Source organism: Diorhabda carinulata, chromosome 8 (genome assembly GCF_026250575.1).
Source record: "Diorhabda carinulata isolate Delta chromosome 8, icDioCari1.1, whole genome shotgun sequence".
NCBI classification, from domain to species: domain Eukaryota; kingdom Metazoa; phylum Arthropoda; class Insecta; order Coleoptera; family Chrysomelidae; genus Diorhabda; species Diorhabda carinulata.
This window is the reverse complement of record NC_079467.1, coordinates 13,356,453-13,381,114: the sequence shown is the minus strand read 5'-3', so window position 1 is coordinate 13,381,114 and position 24,662 is coordinate 13,356,453. Positions and strand designations below refer to the sequence as shown.

At 29.6% G+C, this 24,662-nt stretch overlaps 2 protein-coding genes across 4 annotated transcripts; both read right to left on the bottom strand.

Annotated features, from left to right (window-relative positions):
• Positions 1 to 1,883: 1,883 nt before the first annotated feature.
• Positions 1,884 to 6,738, bottom strand: LOC130897371 (facilitated trehalose transporter Tret1-like). Its single transcript, XM_057806200.1, has 3 exons — positions 6,685 to 6,738; positions 6,043 to 6,197; positions 1,884 to 5,029 (listed from the first exon to the last, which is right to left on the bottom strand). Exons 2-3 carry the CDS (start codon positions 6,170 to 6,172, stop codon positions 3,678 to 3,680), a joined length of 1,482 nt encoding a protein of 493 aa, XP_057662183.1. The 5' UTR covers positions 6,173 to 6,197; positions 6,685 to 6,738; the 3' UTR covers positions 1,884 to 3,677.
• LOC130897372 (facilitated trehalose transporter Tret1-like) lies at positions 6,339 to 24,407 on the bottom strand. 3 transcript variants are annotated; one of them, XM_057806202.1, is made up of 5 exons: positions 24,347 to 24,407; positions 24,266 to 24,314; positions 19,094 to 19,201; positions 14,956 to 15,113; positions 6,339 to 13,398 (listed from the first exon to the last, which is right to left on the bottom strand). In XM_057806202.1, exons 4-5 carry the CDS (start codon positions 15,083 to 15,085, stop codon positions 12,047 to 12,049), a joined length of 1,482 nt encoding a protein of 493 aa, XP_057662185.1. In that variant the 5' UTR covers positions 15,086 to 15,113; positions 19,094 to 19,201; positions 24,266 to 24,314; positions 24,347 to 24,407; the 3' UTR covers positions 6,339 to 12,046. The 3 variants fall into 3 exon arrangements, with proteins under 3 accessions (XP_057662185.1, XP_057662186.1, XP_057662184.1); XM_057806203.1 differs by lacking the exon at positions 19,094 to 19,201 and having other exon boundaries at positions 24,347 to 24,378; XM_057806201.1 differs by lacking the exons at positions 24,266 to 24,314; positions 24,347 to 24,407 and having other exon boundaries at positions 19,094 to 19,509.
• Between the last annotated feature and the right edge of the window lie 255 nt (positions 24,408 to 24,662).

Genomic DNA, 24,662 nt, shown 5'->3' with positions numbered 1-24,662 from the left:
ATAGTGTCAGACTGTAACCAGACTAAAATAATGGTAACACTAAAGCTTGCTAGATGTTTGATAGAGTCATGAACATCTTGATATACGGGATATATGTGTCTAATGGATTGTAAATTTTCTCCTGTGTAAACGCTAGCGAAATTCAATTAAGGCACAACTTCTGCCAGTCTTACATTTAATATTTAGATACTTTAGTATTCAAAATTAAATTATAGTGATTAGAATTAATTCGTTGTTCCAGTATATCGCTGTTTGTTTCATGCTTAGGAAATATGTTTAGAAATGTATAGAATTTTGGTTGTTGCTTTATTCAAAGACGACAGAATGTGAGGTAGGAATGGAAGCTATCTCAGACAGATTTTATTTTGGTCATGAGTATTAATAGGAATGATGGAAGAGCAGTTTAGAGTCAGTTTACTGGTATCAGATAAGCGTTGTATTACAGTGTAAACTGGATTGTCAGGATGTACAGATATTTTTGCACATTTTGACATGAGAAGTAGTTTTCATCTCAGCCATAAAAGTTTTGGATTTAAGACTTGTTGCTTTACTGTATGCAAAAGTTCCAAGGCAATTTCTTGGAGCTGTATTGTGAACGGAATTAACAGTTTTTGAATAAGATTTGATATCATATCATTTATAGCTATTTTGAAGAGCGTTGGAGCAATCCTTGGAATACGCCATTATCTCGGTAGTATTTCAAGGAAACTTAGCCGTTGGTGGATATCTGGAATGATCTATCTATTAAGAAATATTTAAAAGTGAACATGTTACCTAGAATGCTGTATTTTCAGTTTAAGTATTGTTGATTTTGACAGGGTATCAAAAGCACTTTCAATATGAAGTGCAATAGCTACATTCTGTTTTTCATAGACGGAATCTGCAATAGATGTCTGTAGATAGGTAGAATTGTCCATATTAATTTTTTTGTGTTGTTCCAAATATTTTTTCATTAATTATCTTTCATAATAATTCACACGTTGTATATATTAACACATAAAATGTCTCTCTTCTGTCATATTATTATGAATTCGGATGATTCTTGTTCTCAATTTTGTAAATCATTTTCTTTTCTCTTATCTTTAGTTCTATCTATTCTATGAATCACTACCTTAAGCTATTCCTCAAATTCGTTACAAATAAACCAAAATGAATATTTCAGGATACATATTATCAAGCTTGCGATTTATCGTCATATTTAATTTCTTACTTATTCAATTCTCCTGTATAACTTTTCAATATAAAACATTATAAAACAAAATATTCAGAAGAAAGTATTGCTCTCTTTCCGTGACTATGAAAATTCAATATCACTCAATTAGAACACTTGTCCAAAATGTACTTGTCACACATGAAGATATCAATACATTTTTTTCTCTCGCTTGATCTGAGAAAACATTCTCTTTCTCATCTAGATAATTCACAAATATATTACTTTCTCAAAATGTATTTCTGAATAGTTCATCTCACACGTATGTGATGACATGATGACATTCAGCACAGTAAAATAGTTTCCTTATTGTTGAGAAGAGAAAATATAATTTTAAGAAAACAATGGGGTCTGTTTAATAGATATTTATGAAATTTACACTACAGTAAACTGTAAATTGCTAATGCATTTTCAAAGTGCTATAATATACTACTATATCATACATTGTTAGAGCCAATATTCAATAATTAAAAAAGTTTTTAGTTAAATTCGATATTTTTAGACTTGAAGCAAATAAAATATCTTTTTGTTTAATTCTGATACTTGAAAACATATCTATTGCTATACACTTTATCATTTTATCTTATTTGGGTCATAGAGAAGACAATTCTATAAGGGAATCCACTAATAATTACAAATAGATATATACGAGGTAACAGAAAAAAATTCGAAATTACACACAATTTAAAAATGTATTTATCGATTTCTTACAACATTTGTTTGTATTATAATCGACATTGACGAAGCTATTGCTTCAAAACACAAATAAATATATTTATATTTGAGTTATATATTTCATTTTTTGCTTAGACTAGATATACAGCGTTTTCACTTCAGATACCATACATGATTTGATATAACTTGCTTTTTAAGCATCTCTAAGAGAACACATTATTTCTTGAAATATGCTCCAAATAATGGCCATTGGCCACAATATATAAATCCAATCATTACTTTAAGGATTTACTTATTAAAAATTCTTAATCATTCCGAATTTTATCACATTCATCATCCATTCCTTTCAGAGATGTATTAGATATTGTATAGTTACAGCAAACTGATTTTACCCAGCCCCAAATACAAAGCAGCTGTATTTGAGGTAAATTGACTGGCCCTCCTAATCAAATACGTAGTGTTAAGAAATTGATGAATTACTTGAATAAAATAAGAAGAAAATTATCGTATGTGTACCATGAATTTAGTTTATTTCAAATGAATCACAAAAATTATTTTACAAACGAAAGGTAAGAGTAGTTGATTGTTGATTACACGTAACAAAACATTTTTGATAAGTTTTTGCTTATGCTTCGCCTCTTTTATGGCATGCAGATTTTCAATATTTCGAGCAAACCTCTAGGATTTGCGTTTCTGTATTCTATTATAGTATGCACAATTCAGTATTGGATGTGAAGCATGAATTTTTCTATTTTTTTTTGTAGAGAGAATATGCACACAATCTGGATAATCAATAAAATTTATGACGAAGAATTTAGCTACCTCTAAATCTAAATCTATCTAAATCTAATCTAAATCTAAAGCTAAATCTAGAACACCTGACATCTAATTAAACATATCAATATTTACATGAATAATTTTCAAAGTGAGTGATTGAATCTAGATTTAATGTCTTAATAAAATAATGAATTCAATGGGAACACTTGCATCAACCTATTTTGTTGTTACTTCCACCCAAATTACAGATTTATACATTCCTTACGATTAACAAGAAATAATCTGTTGATTATTTCACCTCAAGTGGTTCACTGAGTCGGGAATTCACATAATTTATGGTAAGTTTTAAATTCAAATCTTTAGAAACTTGTAAAAACTAAGCGAAAGCTCTGATTTTATTACCAAAACATTTGTATAGTCATATATACAATCTATCACCAGTAAGCTCAGGTAGGTTCTTACAACGTCTTGATGTTCTTCATTAGTATAAAAGTCTCAATTAATTGAAGTAGATGATAGTGATAGTTATCTGAGGTAAGTGACTTCTCACTTATTTCATAAAAGAAAAACATCATTTTCGTCCGTTAAATTTTATTCGATTTTTTTTGGTTTGTTGCTGGAGTGTGTGTAGATTCATTTCGCCTTCAGTTAATTTCATATATCATGGTCTCAAAGCACAGTCATTGATACATTACACAGCGATGTTTATCCTCAGCTCTACATCCTTCAACTTGGCGAGAGTGATAATAGTATTTCGACATCGACACAGGGATAGGAGCCCGAAATGAGACAGTTGTATAGCAAGCGAATTCGCATACACGCTTCCTACCACTACGTAATTTAGTTTTAGAACAAAAAACCGAAATTGAATAAAGGCCTCGTGTTATACAAGTTTGAAGTAATTGAAGAGTAGTACATTGATGTAAGTGATCAATCTCTGTACCCCAATGTATTATATAGAAAGATAAAATATTTGCCATAATAATTTATTGAACTCAATCAATCTCGATTGGATTCATTTATTACAAAGTGCTTTAATGTTTGCTTGTATTTCGTTGATGCTTTTTCCGCTAGTTTCAGGAATTATTAAGTAAATAATTAGAGCGGATAATAAACTTAAGGATCCGTATAACCATAAGCACCAATGCATGCCTATATATTCAACAATATAGGGATAAGTACCCGAAGAAAAGAATAATAACATTGAAAAAACTATAGATACAACAGATATGCCCGTCGATCGAACATCTGGTGTAAATAACTCGCCAATAGTTACTAATGGTATTAGAAATATTCCGAAAGATGACAAAAGAGTATAACTTATAATACAAGCTAAAGGTAACCATTGCATTTGGTAGATTAGAGGAGATTCGATATATTTCAAATAGAAGAAACAACCTAGTACCAACAAAAGCACTCCTGATCCCATTGCTGAAATTATAAGTAATGGTCTTCTTCCGCATTTTTCCACGATAAACGACGCTGCAGTGCAAGCGATAACTTTGAATGAAGCTGCAATTATAGGTAAATGACTACTGTTGAATTTCGTTTCAGTCGCTATGAAAATAGGTTCCATGAAAGGTATAATGATACCGAATGCACAAAATATTTGTAAAATGGCTAAAGAAGATGCCAACATTAATGAGTATCTTTTTTCTTTTGTACTAACTAGTTTTATTAACAACATTTTTTCTTCCGATATTTTCTTTGATGTTTGAATAGTACTATAGATGTTACGTAAATCTATCTGCAATTCTCTTTCGCTTTTATTATGTCTTAATCTCTTGATATCTTTCATACATTTTTCTGTTTTGTGTTTTGATAAATTATAAATTGGAGATTCGGGGGCAAGGAAGAAGAAGATGAATAATAATATCATTGGACTTAATTCGACTAAATTGAAATTTTTAAAATTTAGAGCTGCTCCAATGCTATAACCTAACGTGTAACCAATGGGTGAAAAAGCAAGAGCTAAACAACTATACTTAGCTCTGTTGTGGTCCTCGCAGATTTCTATTACATATATAAAAAATACATTTGCTGCACCAGTAACAAAAAAAGAATAACCGCATCTAAAAGTTATAATACAAATGATGTTAATACTAGATGATAACGCTAAAATTGAAACAATTATTCCAAGACTCGCAATTTCTATAGATCCTTTTCTTCCAACTAATTCCGACACATAACCTATTACTATTGGTCCAAGTAATATCCCTATTATCGGTAGGCCTGCTAACATAGAAGTTTCAAAAGTCGTTATACGTCTGCCTAAAGGATTTTCTTCGGTTACATTAGATTCCAATTTTGGTATTACTGACGAAGGCCACACGAATGATAAACCGAGATATAGAGAAAACATTGATCCTAAAATACGAGAAAAATATTCATGATAGTAAGTAATTCAATATGTTTTATATTCTACCAAATTAAATATGTAAAACAGAAAACAAAGTTTTAGGAATGAATTATTAAGTCCGAGGAAGCGGGAGAATGAAAAATGTAGTATAACTAACGTCAAATAAAATTACAAATAAACGTTCGAAAAACTTTATTAAAATATTCAACCTCCACGTACTTGTAAGAGGTGGCGACAGTTGCCGATTTCCATGGTTGTTATGATTAAATTTAGTTTATTGCCACTATTCGTCTTAATGTTAAAAGAAATAGAATGAAACATGTTTTTGAGTTCAGTTCAAGATAACGTGCAATTTGCAAGGTAATTATTTGAAGATGATTACAGCTCGTTCAACTGTAACTGTTGTCTTTGAAATCATACAAAAAGCAATCTTTTGGTAGTTTAGTGAAATAGTAATTATTCCTGCCATCACATCTCCATATATCTCGATATAAAGCTTCCTACGTGTCATTTTATTGAGGTTGAGAACAGAAAACAATCGAAGAGAGCCGTATTAGGTGAATATGGCAGATAAGATGAGATCATGCTAGGATATTATCATAATATTGGTCAGGTATCGTTTTCTTCTTTTCTCAACCATAAATGAAGATTGCATCTTTGAAGCTCTAAAACACTGTGGCAATAATTTTGGCCGATGAAAAATAATTTTTGCTCTCTTGAGAGCACGTTTATGATTAGGTCAGGTCAAGACGACAAATTTATTTGGATTACGTTCGAAGATGTCTAAATAATCATTCTAATTTTTAATGATAGCAAGCTCTAGATCAGTTTTAATATTGACTACATATTGATGAATCTAAACTCTACGTTCACAACACGGTGGAACGTAAAATTGCATGTATTGGAATAACGAAAAACCACATTGGATTATCGAGGAATAAAAACCTACATACAATTAGAGATAGAGACGGGGTAAATTAATAATCATGAAAATCATTGATTGTTAAAAATAGCAATTTACCTGAAAGAACAATGAGAACTAGAAATCCTGTATCATTTTTCCTGATAACTTTAAATTTTGATGGTTCATAGTTACTTCCTTCAATATCATCTGTCTCTTCTTTTAAGGGATTGATTTCTATGTCGTCCATAGTTTCATAAAATTACTAGAAATCACTATACGTATACGTTAATTACTACTAGATAATGTTAATGATTATCATTTCACAAATCAACAATTTCAATTTTGTTTATGTGGGACATGAGTACCGTGGTAAATTCAATTGATAACTGTATATTTTCATTCATAATTTTTATTATTAACACCATCACTCATTAACAAATATAATCTTAAATATAATATTTTTATTCTATTTAGATACGTTGACAAGGAGATTTGAAGAAAAGTGCCCAATAGAATGAATTATCTTAAATGTATTAAATTCAGCTGAGAGTTCATGAAATATTGTCAAGCAGATCTTTATATTAATAATTATATGACAATATTTTTTCCACAATATCTGAATAAACTCCCAAACCATTTATTTATATAGTACGGCATAAAATTTTTAAAATATTCTAATATATGTCAAACAAACAAAATTTATGTGGTAAATATGAAAATCACAAAAACAAATTAAAATATAAAAATTGCATTACTTACTAAGATTATCCAACTTAAGTAAGTATATACATAAAATGCAGTAATAATAATGAGATCGATAACAGCTCAACATAGATTTTATATAAGTTAAAAACAGGGTTGGCCTGATTTAAGTCGAGAGTTTCAATTCATTTACAAAAGTGGTTTTTGCGAATATTAACAGCCTAGTATAGCTGTTGAGAAATATATTTATGCAAGCCTTGAGAGATACTAAAATTTCAGCCATTTTGGACGCTTAGTTTCAGTTTGACAATTGTGTAAATGGAAAAAGTAGAGTATAGATCTGTTATCAAATATTTGTTTATGAAAGTAATACCTTTGATGAAAGAGGACTACGGAGACTCTGCATCATCATTTACAACCGTAAAATTTTGGGCGGCTGAATTCAAACGTGGCCGTATCAACTTGACTAAGGACGAGTGTTCGAGACTGCAAAAAAAAAATGGGCTTGTCAGCGTCAACCGTATTAAGGTTAGAGAGATAGGAGAGGCTATCGTTATATCAAAAAAACCCAATTTCCATATATATTCTGACTGAAAAAATATGTATGCGTAAGGTATTCGCCCGTTGGGTGTAGCGTTTGCTCACTTTATATTAAAAGCGTATTCAAATGAACATTTCCTACGCCTTATTGATGTGGTTCAAGCGAAATGAGTCGGATTTTTTGCGGCGATTTACAACTGTAGATAAAATCTAAATCCGCTACTCCTGAAACGAAAAACTGTTGAAACAGTGGATTAAAAAGAGTAAACTCCAAAAAGTTTTCATTTGCCGGAAAAGTAATGGAGACATTTCGTTGATCACGATGGCTTGAATTCACGAACCGCACTTCGAATCGGTGCACTATCCACCGTATTTATCACATCTGGTCCCCAGCGATTTGCTTCAAATTTCTGTTTTCTTAACGTTTTACTTGCAGGAGAGATATTTTCATTGGACGAGGACATTCTGGCATACGTACACGCCTATTTTAAGCAAAAATACGGCAAGTATTCTTGGAAGGGTTAAAAAGGTTAGAGCATCGCTGAACTAAGCATATAGGGGACTAAAAGGAGACTATGTCATCTTCCACTAAATGATTTTCTAATTAGAATTTTCAAATTTTGTATTTAAGCTGAAAATTGAAAAATAATAACGCCTTATTTCAGTGTTTGTGAAGGGATTATACAAAACAGATAGCTTTTATAAGATATTTCTCCACGTCTTCGTACCTAATTTTGGTCAATTTCATAAAACATGTCATATTTATTCTAAAAATGAAAATAACGAAATATTAAACTTATATTTTCTAGACAAAGCCGCTACTTGTTAGTAATAATAACTTACATATTTTGAATTAAAGTGTATTCAAATGAAACGATAAAAATTGTAAATTGACTAATTATAATGTAAAAATTTGATAATATTCATCTTTTACAGTCATGATATTAAAATTTCTAACTAAAAGTCTAGAGGAACTTTATATATTTTCACCATATATAGAGTCCATCAGGGACAATATCATGAGGATACTGAAAGGTGTCTACTCTTCTTTCTTATCAATTTAAAGGGTGATTTGTGAAATTTACTATAAATTTAAATAGGCTATAATGTTTACACAGCTTATTTAATTATTTGGATGTTTTCATGATACAGTACACTACTATCAAGTATTCGACTGGTATTGGCTAAACTTGAAAATTCTAGGACCAACTTTGGAAAAATGAATTCAGGGATTCGTATTGAATAATATATTTTTTAATACAGTGATTTTCAACCAACATGTCACATCGTTATCAAAAAATATTTAGTGAAAGATCAAATCTTTACTGTCACTTTGTTTTGTCGCTAAGGGGATATTCAATTATTTTTAAACAAAAATGCATTGTTGCATTCTCTTCGATAAACAATAAATTGAATTGATTGAAAAGTCCTCATATATGTATTAATGTGTGTTTATTATAAATTATTAAAATTTTATATCATATAGTAATACATTGTATAAACTGTAGCAAAACAATAATGATAAAAAACCTTATAAAGTTTTAAAATCAAATTGGCGTTGACCGTTTAACGTTTGTTGATATCTTATACCCATTGTCATTATCAACCGTTATTTGTGTGTAAAAAATTTCTTCGGTGTGTATCTACGTTACGTATTATTGTGTTAGCTTTGATAACGCTTTTATCACTTTCGTTCAAAATGCCACATCAGATTTTGACCAAGACGAATATGCCTATAATTTTTGTTTATGGGTTCTGTAATAGTAATGGGAGAGCTGCCGCTAGAAAATATCACAGGAGATTAGCTGATCATCGAACTCCCAGTCATCTAACATTTGTATCAGTTTTTAAATATTTGCAGGGAAACGGCACTTTTACTAGTGAAAAAAAAGTACAACATGAATCGCAGGAATATGACGTTATTGCCGCTGTTAATATGAACCCCACAATAACAAGTCAGCGACTACATTCTGGAGATGAAACCCGTAGGTTAGAATTTTGTGGGTGGATTCACAATTATCGACTAATGCTGTAAATGACACTATTTACAAATGAAGCCAATTTAAATAATTCCCATAATTCACATGGACAGAAAAAAATACTAATGCTATTTGAGAATGTCGTTCCCAGTTAAGGTTTCAGTTAATTGGTGTTATAAATTACTAATTGGTAGATTTTCACTTTTTTATGGTACTTCGAGAAGACAGGTCTATTTTACCAAATTTGCTTGTCAGAGCGAACGTTGTATCCCGAGGGATGTATTTTCAGCATGATGGTGCATTCCTCCACTTTTTAGTGGCAGTAAAACCACATCTAAATAATATTTATGGCAACCGGTGGATAGGATGTGTAGATCCTATTTCATGGCCTTCCCATATTTCAATTCCGTTGATTACCATATTTGGACACGATTGAAACAACTAGTTTACAAAGACAACCGACAACAACTACTTGACATAATTATAATTTTTTGTAATACTATTAGAAATGATCCCAAGTGTATCCGTTAATCAAAACGGCAATTCGGAAACAAAGATGTGCAGATACTGCTGGGCTCCATTTAGACAATCTTCTTTTAACTATTTTTATTTTGTTGCAATTATTGTACTTTCTTCAGTTTTTATTTTTGCGTCTTAAGTACATAATTTTAGTTATTGTTTTAAAATTTCAGCTCGCCATTGTTATTATTTACTGCTTTTTGTTGTTTGGTGTTTGTCGTTATAGTAATTTAATACAGTTAAACATGTTAGTTGAGAACTTGAAATTTATAACATTTATTTAAATTAACACCTTATTATGTGATACATCTCTATGGTTGTTCCATGCTTTATAAGACTTGATAATACACTTAAAAATAAATAAAATACATTTTTGTCGCGTATGTGAACAAATCACTCTATAGATTAATAACGACACTTTCTAGTAGCCGCATGGTATCTTCCCTGAGGTACTATACATATAGTAGAAGTATGTAAAGTTCCTCATTATCCACTCTGTATATACAGCAGATGTTAGAAAAACTTTTATTTTACCCTATACTAGAGGTTTTTCCAAATAATGATGGCATCATAATATAATATTATTCATGTAATAGGTGCAACAATGGGTACATTATTGTGTAAGAATTACTCGAAAACATACATAATTTTTATATTATCTCTAAACTTTTTCCAAATCATAGTTTTATCGTAACATTTTAAAAATTATAATTCCAGACTTTGTAGGAATATAAAAGAGTGTATATCAATACGAAAAACGTTACTTTATCTATATTTTGATTCGGTATATTCTGGATAATTATGATTGGCATAGTCCTCTATTTGAACTTGGTTGGGCCAAGCAAAATTTTCGTTGCTTTTCAAATCCTTTTATTAGTATTAACTTCCATATAGCCATCGGGAACTATGGACCTTTTCCAACCCCGTGTCACTTTGAGTATGTTATATAATCTTAACCATTTACTGGAAAAGTACCTAGCAAATAATCGGATATCCTGCAATCCGATCCGAACAAAAAGCATGTTTTACACTTTGTATTGTTCGAAATTTTATTTATATTAACAGGTCTGTTTACAAAGTAAGGGACATTTGGAGTAATACGCTAAGATAAGTTTATCTGCATTTGGAAGAGCGAATGAAACTCAATTTTTCTCCGAAATCATCAAATAAATTGAAATATTTATTATAACGATGGACAAAATCCTTCATTGAAATTCAACCACTCAGTGACGCGCTGTGCTGCTAGCCAGTTCTTCTTAAAAACAAATGAAATTAACTAGGTTAAAGAACAGGACCATGCGGTGAATCAGGAAGAAACTGTGTGGTTTGTCTTAGTCGGACTTTGTCATGTAGCAAAAAAATTTATTACGGAAGACGTGTTTTGAACAGCTTGCCTTAGGTTGCCCAAAGTTTTATATGGCACTACTTCTTTGGTGATAAGGTTTACAAACATGTTCTTGGTTTTTTAGGGTAACTTATTTGTCTCCACCCCATGTATTATCTCGAAATTGATGTGTCTTTCCCACGTCTCGAAGGCAATTACGATTTGATCCAGTCTATGAATGTCAAAGCTGCCCCTATTCGCTTTATGAAAGTTTGTAAGCAGTTTTGAAATCCATATTGTGCAAACTTTGTGATAGTCAAGCTTTTTTTTTCAGTTCAAAACCAAAAATCTTATGAAACTTGTGGAAACTAAGTTGAAGCTCCGATTTTATCACCAAAACATTTGTAACATTATACAGTTACCGCCAGTAAGATTAGGTAGGTCTTTACAACGTGTTGATACTCTATATAAGTAGCAATACCTCCATTAATCGAAAGATATGATAGCGACTTAGTACTGGATTAGTACTGTATGTTGAGAAGTTCTAGCTCGAGCTTTTGGAGAAGTTCTTCTGGGAAATACCTGAAGTCAAGAAAAGACACGCCATTTTCGTCCTAAAATACCGTAACCACTTAGTCAAACTATATTTGTTAAGGGAGTGTATGTGCATTAATTTGACTTTAATACTAACTTGCAACTTTATCCAAGACGTTTGTTTGACCTTCGGCCAATTTCTTACAGCACGGTTACTAATACATTACACAGCGATAATTATCCTTAGAGAAAGTAACTTTGCGACGACTGGTGGATTAGAGCTAGTTCTGATGGAAGTTGTAGCATGGGAACGGTGATATCTAACAACGCGTCCACCTGTTTCCTATCGCTAGGAAATTTACTTTTAGAAAAAACGGAAGTTGGAAAAACAATTTTCGTATTGTACAAGTTTAAAGTATTTGATAATTGGTGATAATTAGTACATTGATGTAAGTGTTCAATTGGTAAATTTTTATAGTACCCCATTGTATTGTCTAAGAAGATAAAATATTTCCAATAAAAATTAATTATTACAACGGGCCTTAATGTATGCTTGTATTTCGTTGATGCTTTTTCCTCTGGTTTCCGGAATTAATAAGTAAATAATAAGAGCGGATAATAAACTTAAGAATCCGTATAACCATAAGCACCAATGCATCCCTAGATATTCGACAATATAGGGATAAGTACTCGACGAACAGAATAATAAAATTGAAAAAACTATAGATACAACAGATATACCTGTTGATCGAACATCTGGTGTAAACAGTTCACCCATAGTGGCTTGTGGTATTAAAAATATTCCTGTAGTAGTCAAAATGGTATAACCTATAATACAAGCTAGAGGTAACCATTGCATTTGGTAGATTAGAGGAGATTCGATAGATTTCAAATAAAAGAAACAACCTAGTACCAACAAAGAAGCTCCTGATCCTATTGTTGAAATTATAAGTAATACTCTTCTACCGCTTTTTTCCACGATACACGATGCTAAAATGCTAGCGACAACTTTAAATGAAGCTGCAATTATAGGTAAATGACTACTGTTGAATTGCGTTCCAGTCGCTATAAAAATTGGTTCCATAAAAGGTACAATGATACCGAATGCACAAAATATTTGAAAAATGGCTAAAGAAGATGCCAACATTAATGAGTATCTTTTCTCTTTTGTACTCACTAGTTTTATTACCAACATTTTTTCTTCCGATAGTTTCTTTGATGTTGGAATAGTACAATAAATGTTACGTAAATCTATTTGCAATTCTCTTTTACTTTTATTACGTCTCAATCTCTTGAGATCCCTCATGCATTTTTCTGTTTTGTGTTTTGACAAATTGTAAACAGGAGATTCTGGAGCTATAAAGAAGAAAATAAATATAACTAATAGTGGACTTAATTCGATCAAATTAAAATTTTCAAAATTTAAAGCTGCTCCAAAACCATAACCCAACGTTTGGCCGAAATGTGTGAAAGCAACAGATAAACAACCATACTTAGCCCGGTTATGGTCCTCGCAGATTTCTACTACATATATTAAAAATACATTACATCCGCCATTAACGAAAAAGAAACTAACAAATCTGAACGTTATTATACAAATTATGTTAGTACTAAATGATAAAGCTAAAATTGAAATACATATTCCCACACCCGCAATTTGCAAGGATCTTGTTCTACCAACGATTTCAGATACATATCCCATTACTATTGGACCAAGTAATATCGCTATAGTCGGTAGCCCTGCCAATATAGAAATTTCAAAAGTCGTTATACGTCTGCTTAAAGGATTTTCTTCGGTCGAATTAGATTCCAATTTTGGTATTACTGACGAAGGCCACACGAATGATAAACCGAGGTATAGAGAAAACATTGACCCTAAAATACGAGAAAAATTACTTTACTAGTGAGTTTTACTAGTGAGTTTTTTCTACGATCAAATTAGATATATACAATGGACAACAAGGTTTAACAAATTAAATGAAAGAGTGAGGGAATAAAAAATCTCCATTTTTCAGGTTCCAAAAAAAGTTATTCAATATTCTTCTCATTGCTTACAATCACATCAACGTAGTACGTCGCCACATCAAGCAATTTTTATAGTACTTATCGTTGGATCTGATCTTTTGTCTTTCCACTATATTTCATAATAGTAGCGGACGTTAATCGAATCGTAAATGTCTGGTTTTATCATTTAGTTCAATAAAAAGTGCAATTTGCAAGGGTCATGAATAATTTTTTAACACCAACTACTTAATTGGTATGCTTCCTCTCATAACACCGTAAAAGTACTTGGTTGTTAATTAGATGGGAGCAATGATAAATACATCTTCACCAAACTCACATAACTAGGTCGGTTACAGTAAAACTCCGACACCATTAATATCTTGGAAAGTCGGAATGTGTAAGTTTGTGAAAGAAAATGGCTTAGAAGCATGTCCTTCAGCAACAGAATTTTTCAATGATTCCACATAAATATTAATTTCAATATCCTTGATACAATTTGTAATCAACAATTAGATTCCATTAGATTCCATTTTTTCTCGATATCATATAAGTGTTAATCGCAGAAGATACAATTCCATTAATGGAATGGACGACTTTCTTGAAAGCATATGCCTTCTTGATTAAGTCATTTTTTCACTACCTTCATGAATGTAACACAATGAGTCTATATAGATCCCTTTCTTTATCTCCAAAATTCTTTGTAATATCGAAGGAATAGTATGCATAGACAACATCTTGTACTGCTCAGATATTTTCTAAAAGTGAGTACAGCTCGTTCGACTCTAGCTGTTGTCTTTTAAAACGATGCAAAAATACAATCTTTTGGTAGTTCACTAAAATACGTGATTGTTTATACCATCACCTCTTCCTTTTTCAGTTTCCTACGTGTCATTTTATTAAGTTTGAGAGCAGAAAACAATCAGAGAGACGTATCAGGTGAATATGTCAAACCAGATATGAGATCATGCCATATTGGTCAGTTATCGTTTTCTCCTCTTCTCAACAATGCAGAAGATTGTATCTTTGGGCTCCCGAAGCATTGTGGTAATTAATAAAAAGTCTTTCTGCTTATATTTCTGGGATGTTTTAACAAATTTGTTGTTTCTGGGATTCAACGGTGTACTTAGATTTCATCTACTGTAACATATAAACAACAAATTAATTTTGATTAATTAATTTCTAACTTTTAATGATAGTAAGCCGTAGATCAGTATAAAGTAATCGTGGAATTCACTATTATAAGTATTGCCTACCTATTGATAAATCAAGATTTCACGTTCACATATAGTGAATAGTGAATAAATTTGCATGTATTGGAAGAAATAAAAATCACAACGGGTTATAGAGGAATACAAACCTCCATAAAATTAGTGATTGAGAACGATAAGTTAATAACACAACCCTAGATAGTTGAAATTAAAAATTTACCTGTGATAACAATGAGAAGTAAAAATCCTGTATCATTTTTCCTGATAACATCTAATTGTGATGATTGGTGGTTACTTCCTTCAATAACATTTGTATCTTCTTTTAATGGATTGATTCCTATGTTATCCATGACTTCATATAATTGTTATTACTAGAAACTACGAATATCTCAATTACTATTCGTGTTAATGATAATCATTTCACACAATAATAATATTTCTCTTGTACCAAAGACAATATATATAAATATATATGATTTTTAATTGTCAGTCGTCTGGAGCGACAAAAAAAAATTCAACATATCAACAAAGAAACAATAAAAGCAGCCTGATGTTTAATCGTTGCAAAAGTGTTCATGATTTCCCGTTTAGGATTTATTAATTAAGATTATTTTAATTTGCTGGTAATATACGGGGAATGTGATAGGGTTATTAAACGAGACTGCGATACTTTCCGTTTGGGATATCCGAATAGACCACCCTTGATACACTTACGCGGCTCATTCATAATTGTAAAATCCAAGGTCAGTTTATTGCACCGTGCAGCAAATTGAAACCTGTCGTAGACAATGAAGCTAATGAAATTACAGTCTTGAGATACTTCAGAGCGTATCCTGAAAATTCAAAACCGATGCGGAAAGAGATTTGGGAATATCAGAGATAAATATTCACAGGATCCTTAAAAACACAAGTTCCATCCGTTTTCAATTTCGTTGGTACAAAATTAAAAGCCAGGTGACGATCAAAGAAGAATTGCTATTTGTGAATTTATATTAATTAAAACTCAGGAAGACGAAAATTTTTACAAAACTTAATTTGGACCGATGAGTGTAAAATTCAGAAGAATGGAAATTTAACCGGCGCGGCGTAACTCCAGTTATTGGAGTGATACTAATCCTCACATGTTCTCACATGTAATTTTACTATTCAAATTTGAGCGCGTGTGTGTGTGTGTGTGTGCGTGTGCGTGTGGTGTGTGCGTGTGTGTGTGCGTGTGTGTATAAAAGAACTGGACGTTAAATCGCGTTGAAATTTTTGAAATTTCAAAATTCTCGACATTTCGGCTCAAGCTTTGGAGTCATTATAAAGAGAAGGGTGAGGACAGAATGGTTATTCGTTCATTTGGTCAGAAGTGATCCGGTTCCATGGTCTAAATCTGCCCCTTTTCTTGGTTTATTCCATTGCTTCTAAGAAAAAAATATAAAATAATTAAAACATAAATAATTTTGTTTCGGCGTTTTATTTCGAAGGTGAAATTCGAGATCATAGGCCGATTAATGCCTTGAAATCAACTAAGAAAAGAGGTGATATGTTGTGTGGAATAGGCTGATGGAGACCATGGAATCGGATCGGAATAACCACCCCCTTCTTTTGATAATGGCTCCAAATTGGGACCCATGAACCTAGTTATTTTCTTCATAATCATAATATATGTTTCTAAATTTTCTTGATCTTAAGTCTCTTCTGTTTTAAAATTACAGAGATAAAAAATTTGAAGTTTAAACCTGTTACAGTCTTTATCAAAATATGTGTTGACACTGACAATTTGCGTATTTATATTAATCAAGAGATCACCTATATCATGAATATCAACATAAAAATATAATCGAAATAGAACACAACGTAACATAAAACGTAACATTTTTCTTTAGTTTTTATATCTCAAAAATATGTAGTAGGTATCAGTCAAATTATTCGTAATTGTATTGAACTTTACAAAATAGAACTTTAAATTTTACTTAATTATTTATGTATTTTTTATCATTTACAGCTTTCTCGTTCTTATGAATGTGAATTATTTCTAAAAATTCTCTTATTTCTGTATCTATTTCCGTTTTAGGAATTTTTGAATCGTTTTATGGAAATTTATGTTTTTTTGATTTTTCGCGGTTTTATTTTTTTATCGTATTTATGATAGTCTGAAAGGTCATAAATACGTTAAAAACACTAGAACTAATTTTTTTTTTAAATTATTCCATGCTACCAATGATAAAAAAGGTAAAATTTATAAATTTATTTTATATATAGTAATGCAATTACGATTATTGTGATAGATAGTTGCTACATATTTTTGATATATGAAAACTAAATAAAAATTAACTTTTTTGGGAACATTTGAATAAGTAGTTACAATCAGATCTTTAATTGAACATTTCACAACAATTTTCTTAAGAGCAAAAATTATGTGGTATATTTTCTCAGCAAAGAAGTTAAAATTAGAAAACTAGATGCTGAAAATTTCACAACTTACTTATATCCAATTTCCAAACCAAGTGTACTCGTATACTTACATAAAATGTAGTAATAATAATGAGGTCGGTTATAGCTCAAAATATATTTTATGCAAATTAAAAACAGGGCTGGCTTGATTCAATGGGATGTATCCAAAATCCAATGTGGTTTACAAGTACTTTTAAATTTACAATAGACTGATTATATAGCTAAATATATAATAGAACTACTCATCCTATCATGAAGGTTCCTTTTACAGCGTAACCTCCAACAAAGAAAAGACTTTTGGATTTTAAAGATAGATTCTTCTAATTTTGAAGTCATGTTGAATATTAAAAAAATAACTAGAAGAGTTGTCTGGAAAGTTTTCACTTAACGAAAATAATATATTTTATTTTCAAAAATTATTTTTAATTCCTAGCTTTTGAAACCTTCAAAAAATGAGTATTTGCCGTCTTTCTCTTCAAACGTTAACATATGTAATAACATTCTGATAAAAATATCTTTTCTATACTGGAATTTTAAGACTAGGAATCTGAGGACCAAATATGGTGAATACTATGGGAGGTGAACCAATTCGAAGTGCAATTTGTGAATTTTAGTGATGGTGATCATCGAAGTATGAAAAGACTTTACCAAAAAGACACTCAATTAGGAAAACATAAATTCAAAACACAATCAGTAATTGTTATGTTACTGTGTGAGAATGATACAAAAGCATGATAAACCGGAGGAAACAATAAGGTAATGTATAAATCAATCTTATTGTACCTTTAGGTATTTTTCTATGTCCATATTCCCAGTTTCACCCAAAATCATAAAATATATCATTTTTATGCTAAAACGGAAACCCATATGATTATATATATTTAAAATAAATTTTTGTTTTCATATGATCGACATTTTGAACGGAAACTTTCAATATTCAATTTATGTTGTTATGTTGTAGTTGTGAGCCCGTTACTTTTTCGACATAGTGAATAAATATTTATACTAGTGTATATATTCCTAGTGTAAAAGAATTAACATAAATCAACTTTAAATATATTCAAATGAGCCATTAACAAATCGCAAATTGACTCATTATTTTTAAATACATACAGGGTAAAAATCCCGTCTCTAGGATAGATAGAAAACTGAAAAAATATTTGGAGTTCGCTCAATAAAAAATTTTCGTAACACCATCCATATTCAAGATAAATTATCAATTATCATTTGTCAATATTTGAAAAATAATTATTTGTACTTGCTTTGAGATTAAATGATGTGGATTTCTCATGAAAACATTAAATCTGACACATCACTTCAACCAAGACAAAGAGCTAGGATCAGCGTCACATAGACAGTTTTATGTTTTTCTTACTTAGTGTTCATTATAATTACAAAACACTAAACTCAGTATGACACTCCTTGATTATGACTATTTGAAAGACGAAAAAAATTCTACAACAATAATTTTATTGAAATCATTGCAGACCACCTAAAGTTTCTTTATCACGAGCTCTTACATCAACTAAAAAAGTTTCGCGTTTCATTCCATAAATTGTTGCTACTTATTTGAAATGAGTAATTAAAACATTATCACAGAATATCACGTACATTTATTCTAATATTGGGTACTTTTTAGGAAATTATGACGAAAAGAACTCAAATTAAATAATTACATCATGTGAAGATTTCTTAAACTCTTCTAAAAAACCATAATGGCAACTTTATTACTAGAATAACTTGAGAAGCGATATATCATTGAAATATATCATAAATTCTGATTTATGGAAATTTCTGTCGTTACAATAGCTCATTAGTGCGAATAAGATTACTACAAAGGTTTGAACATAGATGGCATAATTATAATTATCAAATGAAAGTAGAATGACTTACTACAAAATTATATTGCTAATACGTACCTTTGTCCATTAAAGATTGGACCCTGGTAGACATACATATTTCTTATCTCTCTTAAGTCTTAAGCATTAGTTCATAATTTAGAATGATACATATCCATTTGCACATATCTATGAAGACAATAATAATTAATGCTAGTTAATGTTATTAAAGTTTATTAATGTACTTTGATGGAGACTCTCCTCAAAAGTGGTAAAGCATTTATGTTCTAAAGTAGTGTTAGTAACTTGAGGTCAATTAGAGATAGAAAAGTGTATATCTAACAGAAGATGAATACAAACAAAACATTTATAGAAGTAAGTAGAACCCGAGTCGTAGACTTAATTATTAATAAAGTGTATCTATTAAATAGGTCGGCTTTATTCATCAGCGATTCGCAATTCTTTAATGAGACATCAATTATCAAGTACTAACACTAACAAAACACTATAAATAATTCTTCAATTTTTTGATAGAACATTCCTTTATTCAGTGACGAGCCACATCTTAATATAGTGATTTAGGTTATATAATAAAGATAATGAATTTATTATAACAGCTTTCATATTTCGAATTTGTTTCTATTTACTTTGTTCAAAAGTAAAATAGTAAACGTTTTATTTAACAGTGACTACCAGTTTTGGGTGAGATTAAATTCAATAAAAACAGCTGTATTCAAGAAATTCAATATTTTTAGTTTCGTTCAAATGCAGAAAACCATGCCTTTTAACATTTTTCAACACAAAAATTGCTTGTAACTTTTAATTTGATTTCGTCTTATTTTTGATTTGATGTCTTAAAGTGATTATTAAAGGAGGTAAATAATAAAATGAAAAAAAAAACAATATTTCTAATAATATTAATCAAAAAGGTAACATAGCATAGACTTCACTGTCAAACCAAATATATGTTTTCACATAAAGCAACATTATTTTTTTGAAATTTTAATTGTTTTCAGTGCGATTCACGTCCTTATATTTCTCATGAAAACTTTTCTATTTCTGGTTAATGTCTAATTACTTTTAATATTATGTTTGAACTATTCGCAAAATCAGGAAAAATATTTATTTAGTACAATAAGATCTGTTTATAAATAAAAATAAGTAAAAAAATTAATTTATTCTAATTTGGTACTCATGAGTAATATACGAATATACCTGATTATGCATATGAAATATCGGTTAGTACCGAAGTATACTTCTGGATGGTACAGTTAGACTAGTCAAACGAAATATCAGTTACCGCTATAAGTTTTAATGAAAATATATTTTAGATTGTCCATTAGTCCTTTGATCCCATTAGACAAACATTTTATTATCTATTCATACGCTTAATATGACAGCTGTTTGGACTAGAAAATGTTCTTTTCATGTATTATTAAAATTTTACAGATAGTGGTAATATTACTAAATATTCAAAATAGAATTGAGGTGAGAAATTGTTTGTCTAGCAGAAATTAACGCAAACGAATATCTTTATAAGAGTTACAACAGCCTTTAAAGCTGTTAAGTTGTATTGAAATAATGCGTATCTATACTTTCTATTATTAGTATAAAATGCAACTCCTCATATGAATCTTGCAATTTTGTTCCTTATATTAACAATCTATTTGTTAAAGAGGATGCTCATTTGGGAATTATATATTATAGGTATGCATTTATGGATATGATGCAATACAAGAACTATCATATATCATTCAATAAATCACATAAAAAATAATAATAAGTATTCAAAATTTAGAACAGTTTATATAATAGCGATCACAAATGCTCCCAGAATAATTGATAACAAACAAAAGTTTTTGGTTCAGAACGTTTTTATATGATATTATTTATTAATATAAAATTTGCACCAAAATTTTTAATTAACTGAATAAACTGTTGATAAATATGTCTAAAAAATGTGGATATTCTCTCCATAGAGCTCAAAATATTACAAATTGACCTAGTATATAAAGTGCCTATCAAAACTAGCGCAAATTTTATCTGAAATTTTGTTTACATCTTTATTTCCTTTTCTTATATTAACTTCAAATTTATTCCAATTATTTATCAAAATCTGCTTCATTTCCAAGCTACTGTGGCAGAAAGACAAACTATTTTTAAATTATTTGTGATATGTTTTGTCGAGAGTTTTCTTTTTAATTCAATATATTATTGAAATTAAATAATTTGAGCGGATATATAACTTTTTAAAAAGAAGTTTTTATTTAAATAGAACAATAAACATTGAACAATGTCATTATGTATATGGAGAGAATAACGTTCTTTTAAAGGTGAAAAGTAAGTCTGCTCTCTTTATCGCCTAGTGGAGATAATTATAGTGGCCTTTTATCTTAATGAGTTTGTGATTGTGACTCAAGGTCTCAGTTCCTTAGCTTTGATTAAAAATTCTTCGATGTATAACTTCTAGCATGAGGTACTCAAAGAATGAGTTGTGAATCTAGTAATATAGCTTTTCATAATCTATTGTAACGTTCTATTGAAATCCACATTGATAAATTTTTGCGTAGATATGGTTTACTTAATATTTGTAAAATTCATTTCCAATTTTTGTTTAAGCATTCATCTCAAAAGGGCACCAAGATTTAAGTCAAAATTTTTATTTTTAGTGCGTTTGAAAAAAGGAACTAAAATGATGGTTTTTCTTTGGTTGAATTTTTAATTCACGTCTCGCATTCGCGAACCATTGAGATATCTTAATTGTTTTTCGTTTGAAATTTTATTTGGCTAAAGACTAATATAAATTATTACTTTCCCAGAATAATGGTATGAAATTTGTGAAATAAGTTAGATTGAAAATACTATTATTGAATAAAAAATACAGAAATGCGTATTTCCCAATCAGATTGAAGCCCATGATGAGCAAAAAAATGCATATATAAAATAAGAATATTAAATATTATCAATTTTTTATCGTTTTCATTCTCTTAATAATATCACTTTGAAATTAGCAACGCCAAGTAGATATAGTGAAATTTTGGAGCTTGATATAATAATTTTAAAATATTCTGTTCCATATAGAAATTTAAATATTAATTAAAAGTTGGTTTTAAGCTGCTTTTTCCATTCTACTACCACCTAGAACCACTCCGCGTTTCAAGACATTTGGAATTTTTGTGAATGAATGCATGTTTTCAGATATATTATGGTTTGTTAATGCAGATTTTTTTTGTATCGTATTGATGACCTTTTAATATCTTTTTGAAATACTTAGATGTCTGCCCTATAAAAAGTGTGTCACAATTGTTACAAAAGTACTTATAATATTACTTCTTTTATTTTTTAGTTTTAGTGAAATATCCCGATAATTTACTAGGCCCTTAATGACATACTAATTCATTGAAATAATTGGATAGTTGTTGGGAAAATCCTTGTATATACTCGTATGGTAAGAAAAAACGTTATTTTACAGGATATTTTTGTTCGAATGCAGTTTTGGTTCATTCAATAGCTAATCATCTAAACTCGGGATCTGTGGTTGGATAACTCTATCAATCAAACTTATAATCAATGATCTATCTTTTTTGTGAAATAGGATGGCATGATTTGGAGTTAAGATATCTTGATGACCAAATTGTTTTGTATACCATTCTGTTCTTATGTTATTGTTAATTCTATATAATGTAACATCAAGAAACTTTAGCATTTTATTTCGATTGCCAATAGAAGTTTTCCATGATAAGAGCGCAATTTTTGTTTTCTCTTTCCAATTTCATTTTTAGATAAAACAGTAAGGTAATCCATCTGCTTAGCGGCAATGGAATGAGATATATTTTATTGGGATCTAAAGATGAAACTTCATTCACTTTATTTGGTATTTCAGTATCAGTTAAGTTGTTGATTTATTTTTATGTCATTTCATGTGTATTTTTATCAATATCAATATATTGTTTTTTCAATATTAGTTTATCAATATTTTTATTTTTTTTTCTTTGCCTTTTTTTTAAATTTTTCTAGAATTTCATTAAAATTAGATTACCTATTTTAATTTTTATCTTTGAATTCATTTTCGAATGGCCTAATTAGAGTTGTTGCATGATTTGAATATTAGTATAAGTCATAAAGAATATCATACATTATCAAAATATTCCATTAAACAAAAATTATATCGCTGTTTACATAGGAGAGACACCCCAGTATTTAGAAAATGGATTGAAGGTCATCAATATGATATAAAAAAACTATGAAATATCATAAAACATACAACCAATTATGAAAACTCGAAAATTCTTGAAACGGAATCAAATTCACATTCATAGAAACAAGAAAACTGTCAATTGAAAAAGACTTAAACATAAACATTCATAGTACTATTTCATGGCTGTTCCATATTTTTGAACTATAACAACTTATGAAAAATTATTTTTTGTGGTTAAATCAGATTTTTATTTTCATGTTGTGTGACCTATAAAAATATATTTATCTTAATGCAATTATGTGCCTTTACTCTGCGCAATATATCATGCAAATATCTTATCAACGACTATGATATTAATTAATTTTTGAGTTTGATAATGAATTGTGACCGTATTCATGGATATTAAAATAAATACCAAAGCAATTTTAAATTCCAAGAAATATATTCATCAAGTACAATATGATGTTTATTTATCTATGATAAATATTAAGAATTCAACGTTATGTTATGTTATGTAATTCAAATACTTTTTGTTTCTTTGTTTCAAATAGTTCAAATTTACGTCTGTCTGGATATTTAGTAACTGTAAAATATCGATTAGTACCCGAGCATACACCTAGATGGTATAGTTACACTGGTCAAAATTAACATCAGTTATCATTATAAATTTTATAAAATACGTTGTAAGTTGTCCATTAGTGTTTGGACCCTGATAGACAAACATTTTTATTATCTGTTCATACGCTTGTTATGGCAACTATTTTCTCTAGAAAATGTCCTTTTCCAGTGCACTAAAGTCTTCCATATTATTAGTGAATAGTAATAGATTTAAGATTGGATTAAGATGTGAAAATGTTTGTCTAACAGTAATTAATCCAAACAAAATAAGTATCAACAGTATTTTCTTACTTCGTCAAAACAGTCGAACTAAAATTATATATATATATATATATATATATATATATATATATATATATATATATATATATATATATATATATATATATATATATATATTAATTATATATATAAATACAAATTATAGGTTAACTCACGATTGTTGTTATTTTTTGTGCAACAATAACAGTTGCTAAACTGTGAGCTAAATTATTTATTTACGTTACTTTTTGGAATTTTCTGGGATGACATGGTGATCTTTAATGACTTCTATATCCAGTATTAACAACTGTAATCAAGTTCATGGACATACTATATGTATATAGATATAAAGAAATAGATATTTTTGATAAAATTATTATCAACCGAGTGGATTATTGAAAATTTATTATGATTTTCACTGCTCACATTATCTGAAATTGCTCATTAACTTCTGAACCCTGATAGACAGGTATATCTTAATCTAATCATATTGTAATGTTTCTCTTATTTATTCACACTCTTTCTATTCGTGGGGCTAATTTATACATTTCGTCCCATTCACGTCTACATCCA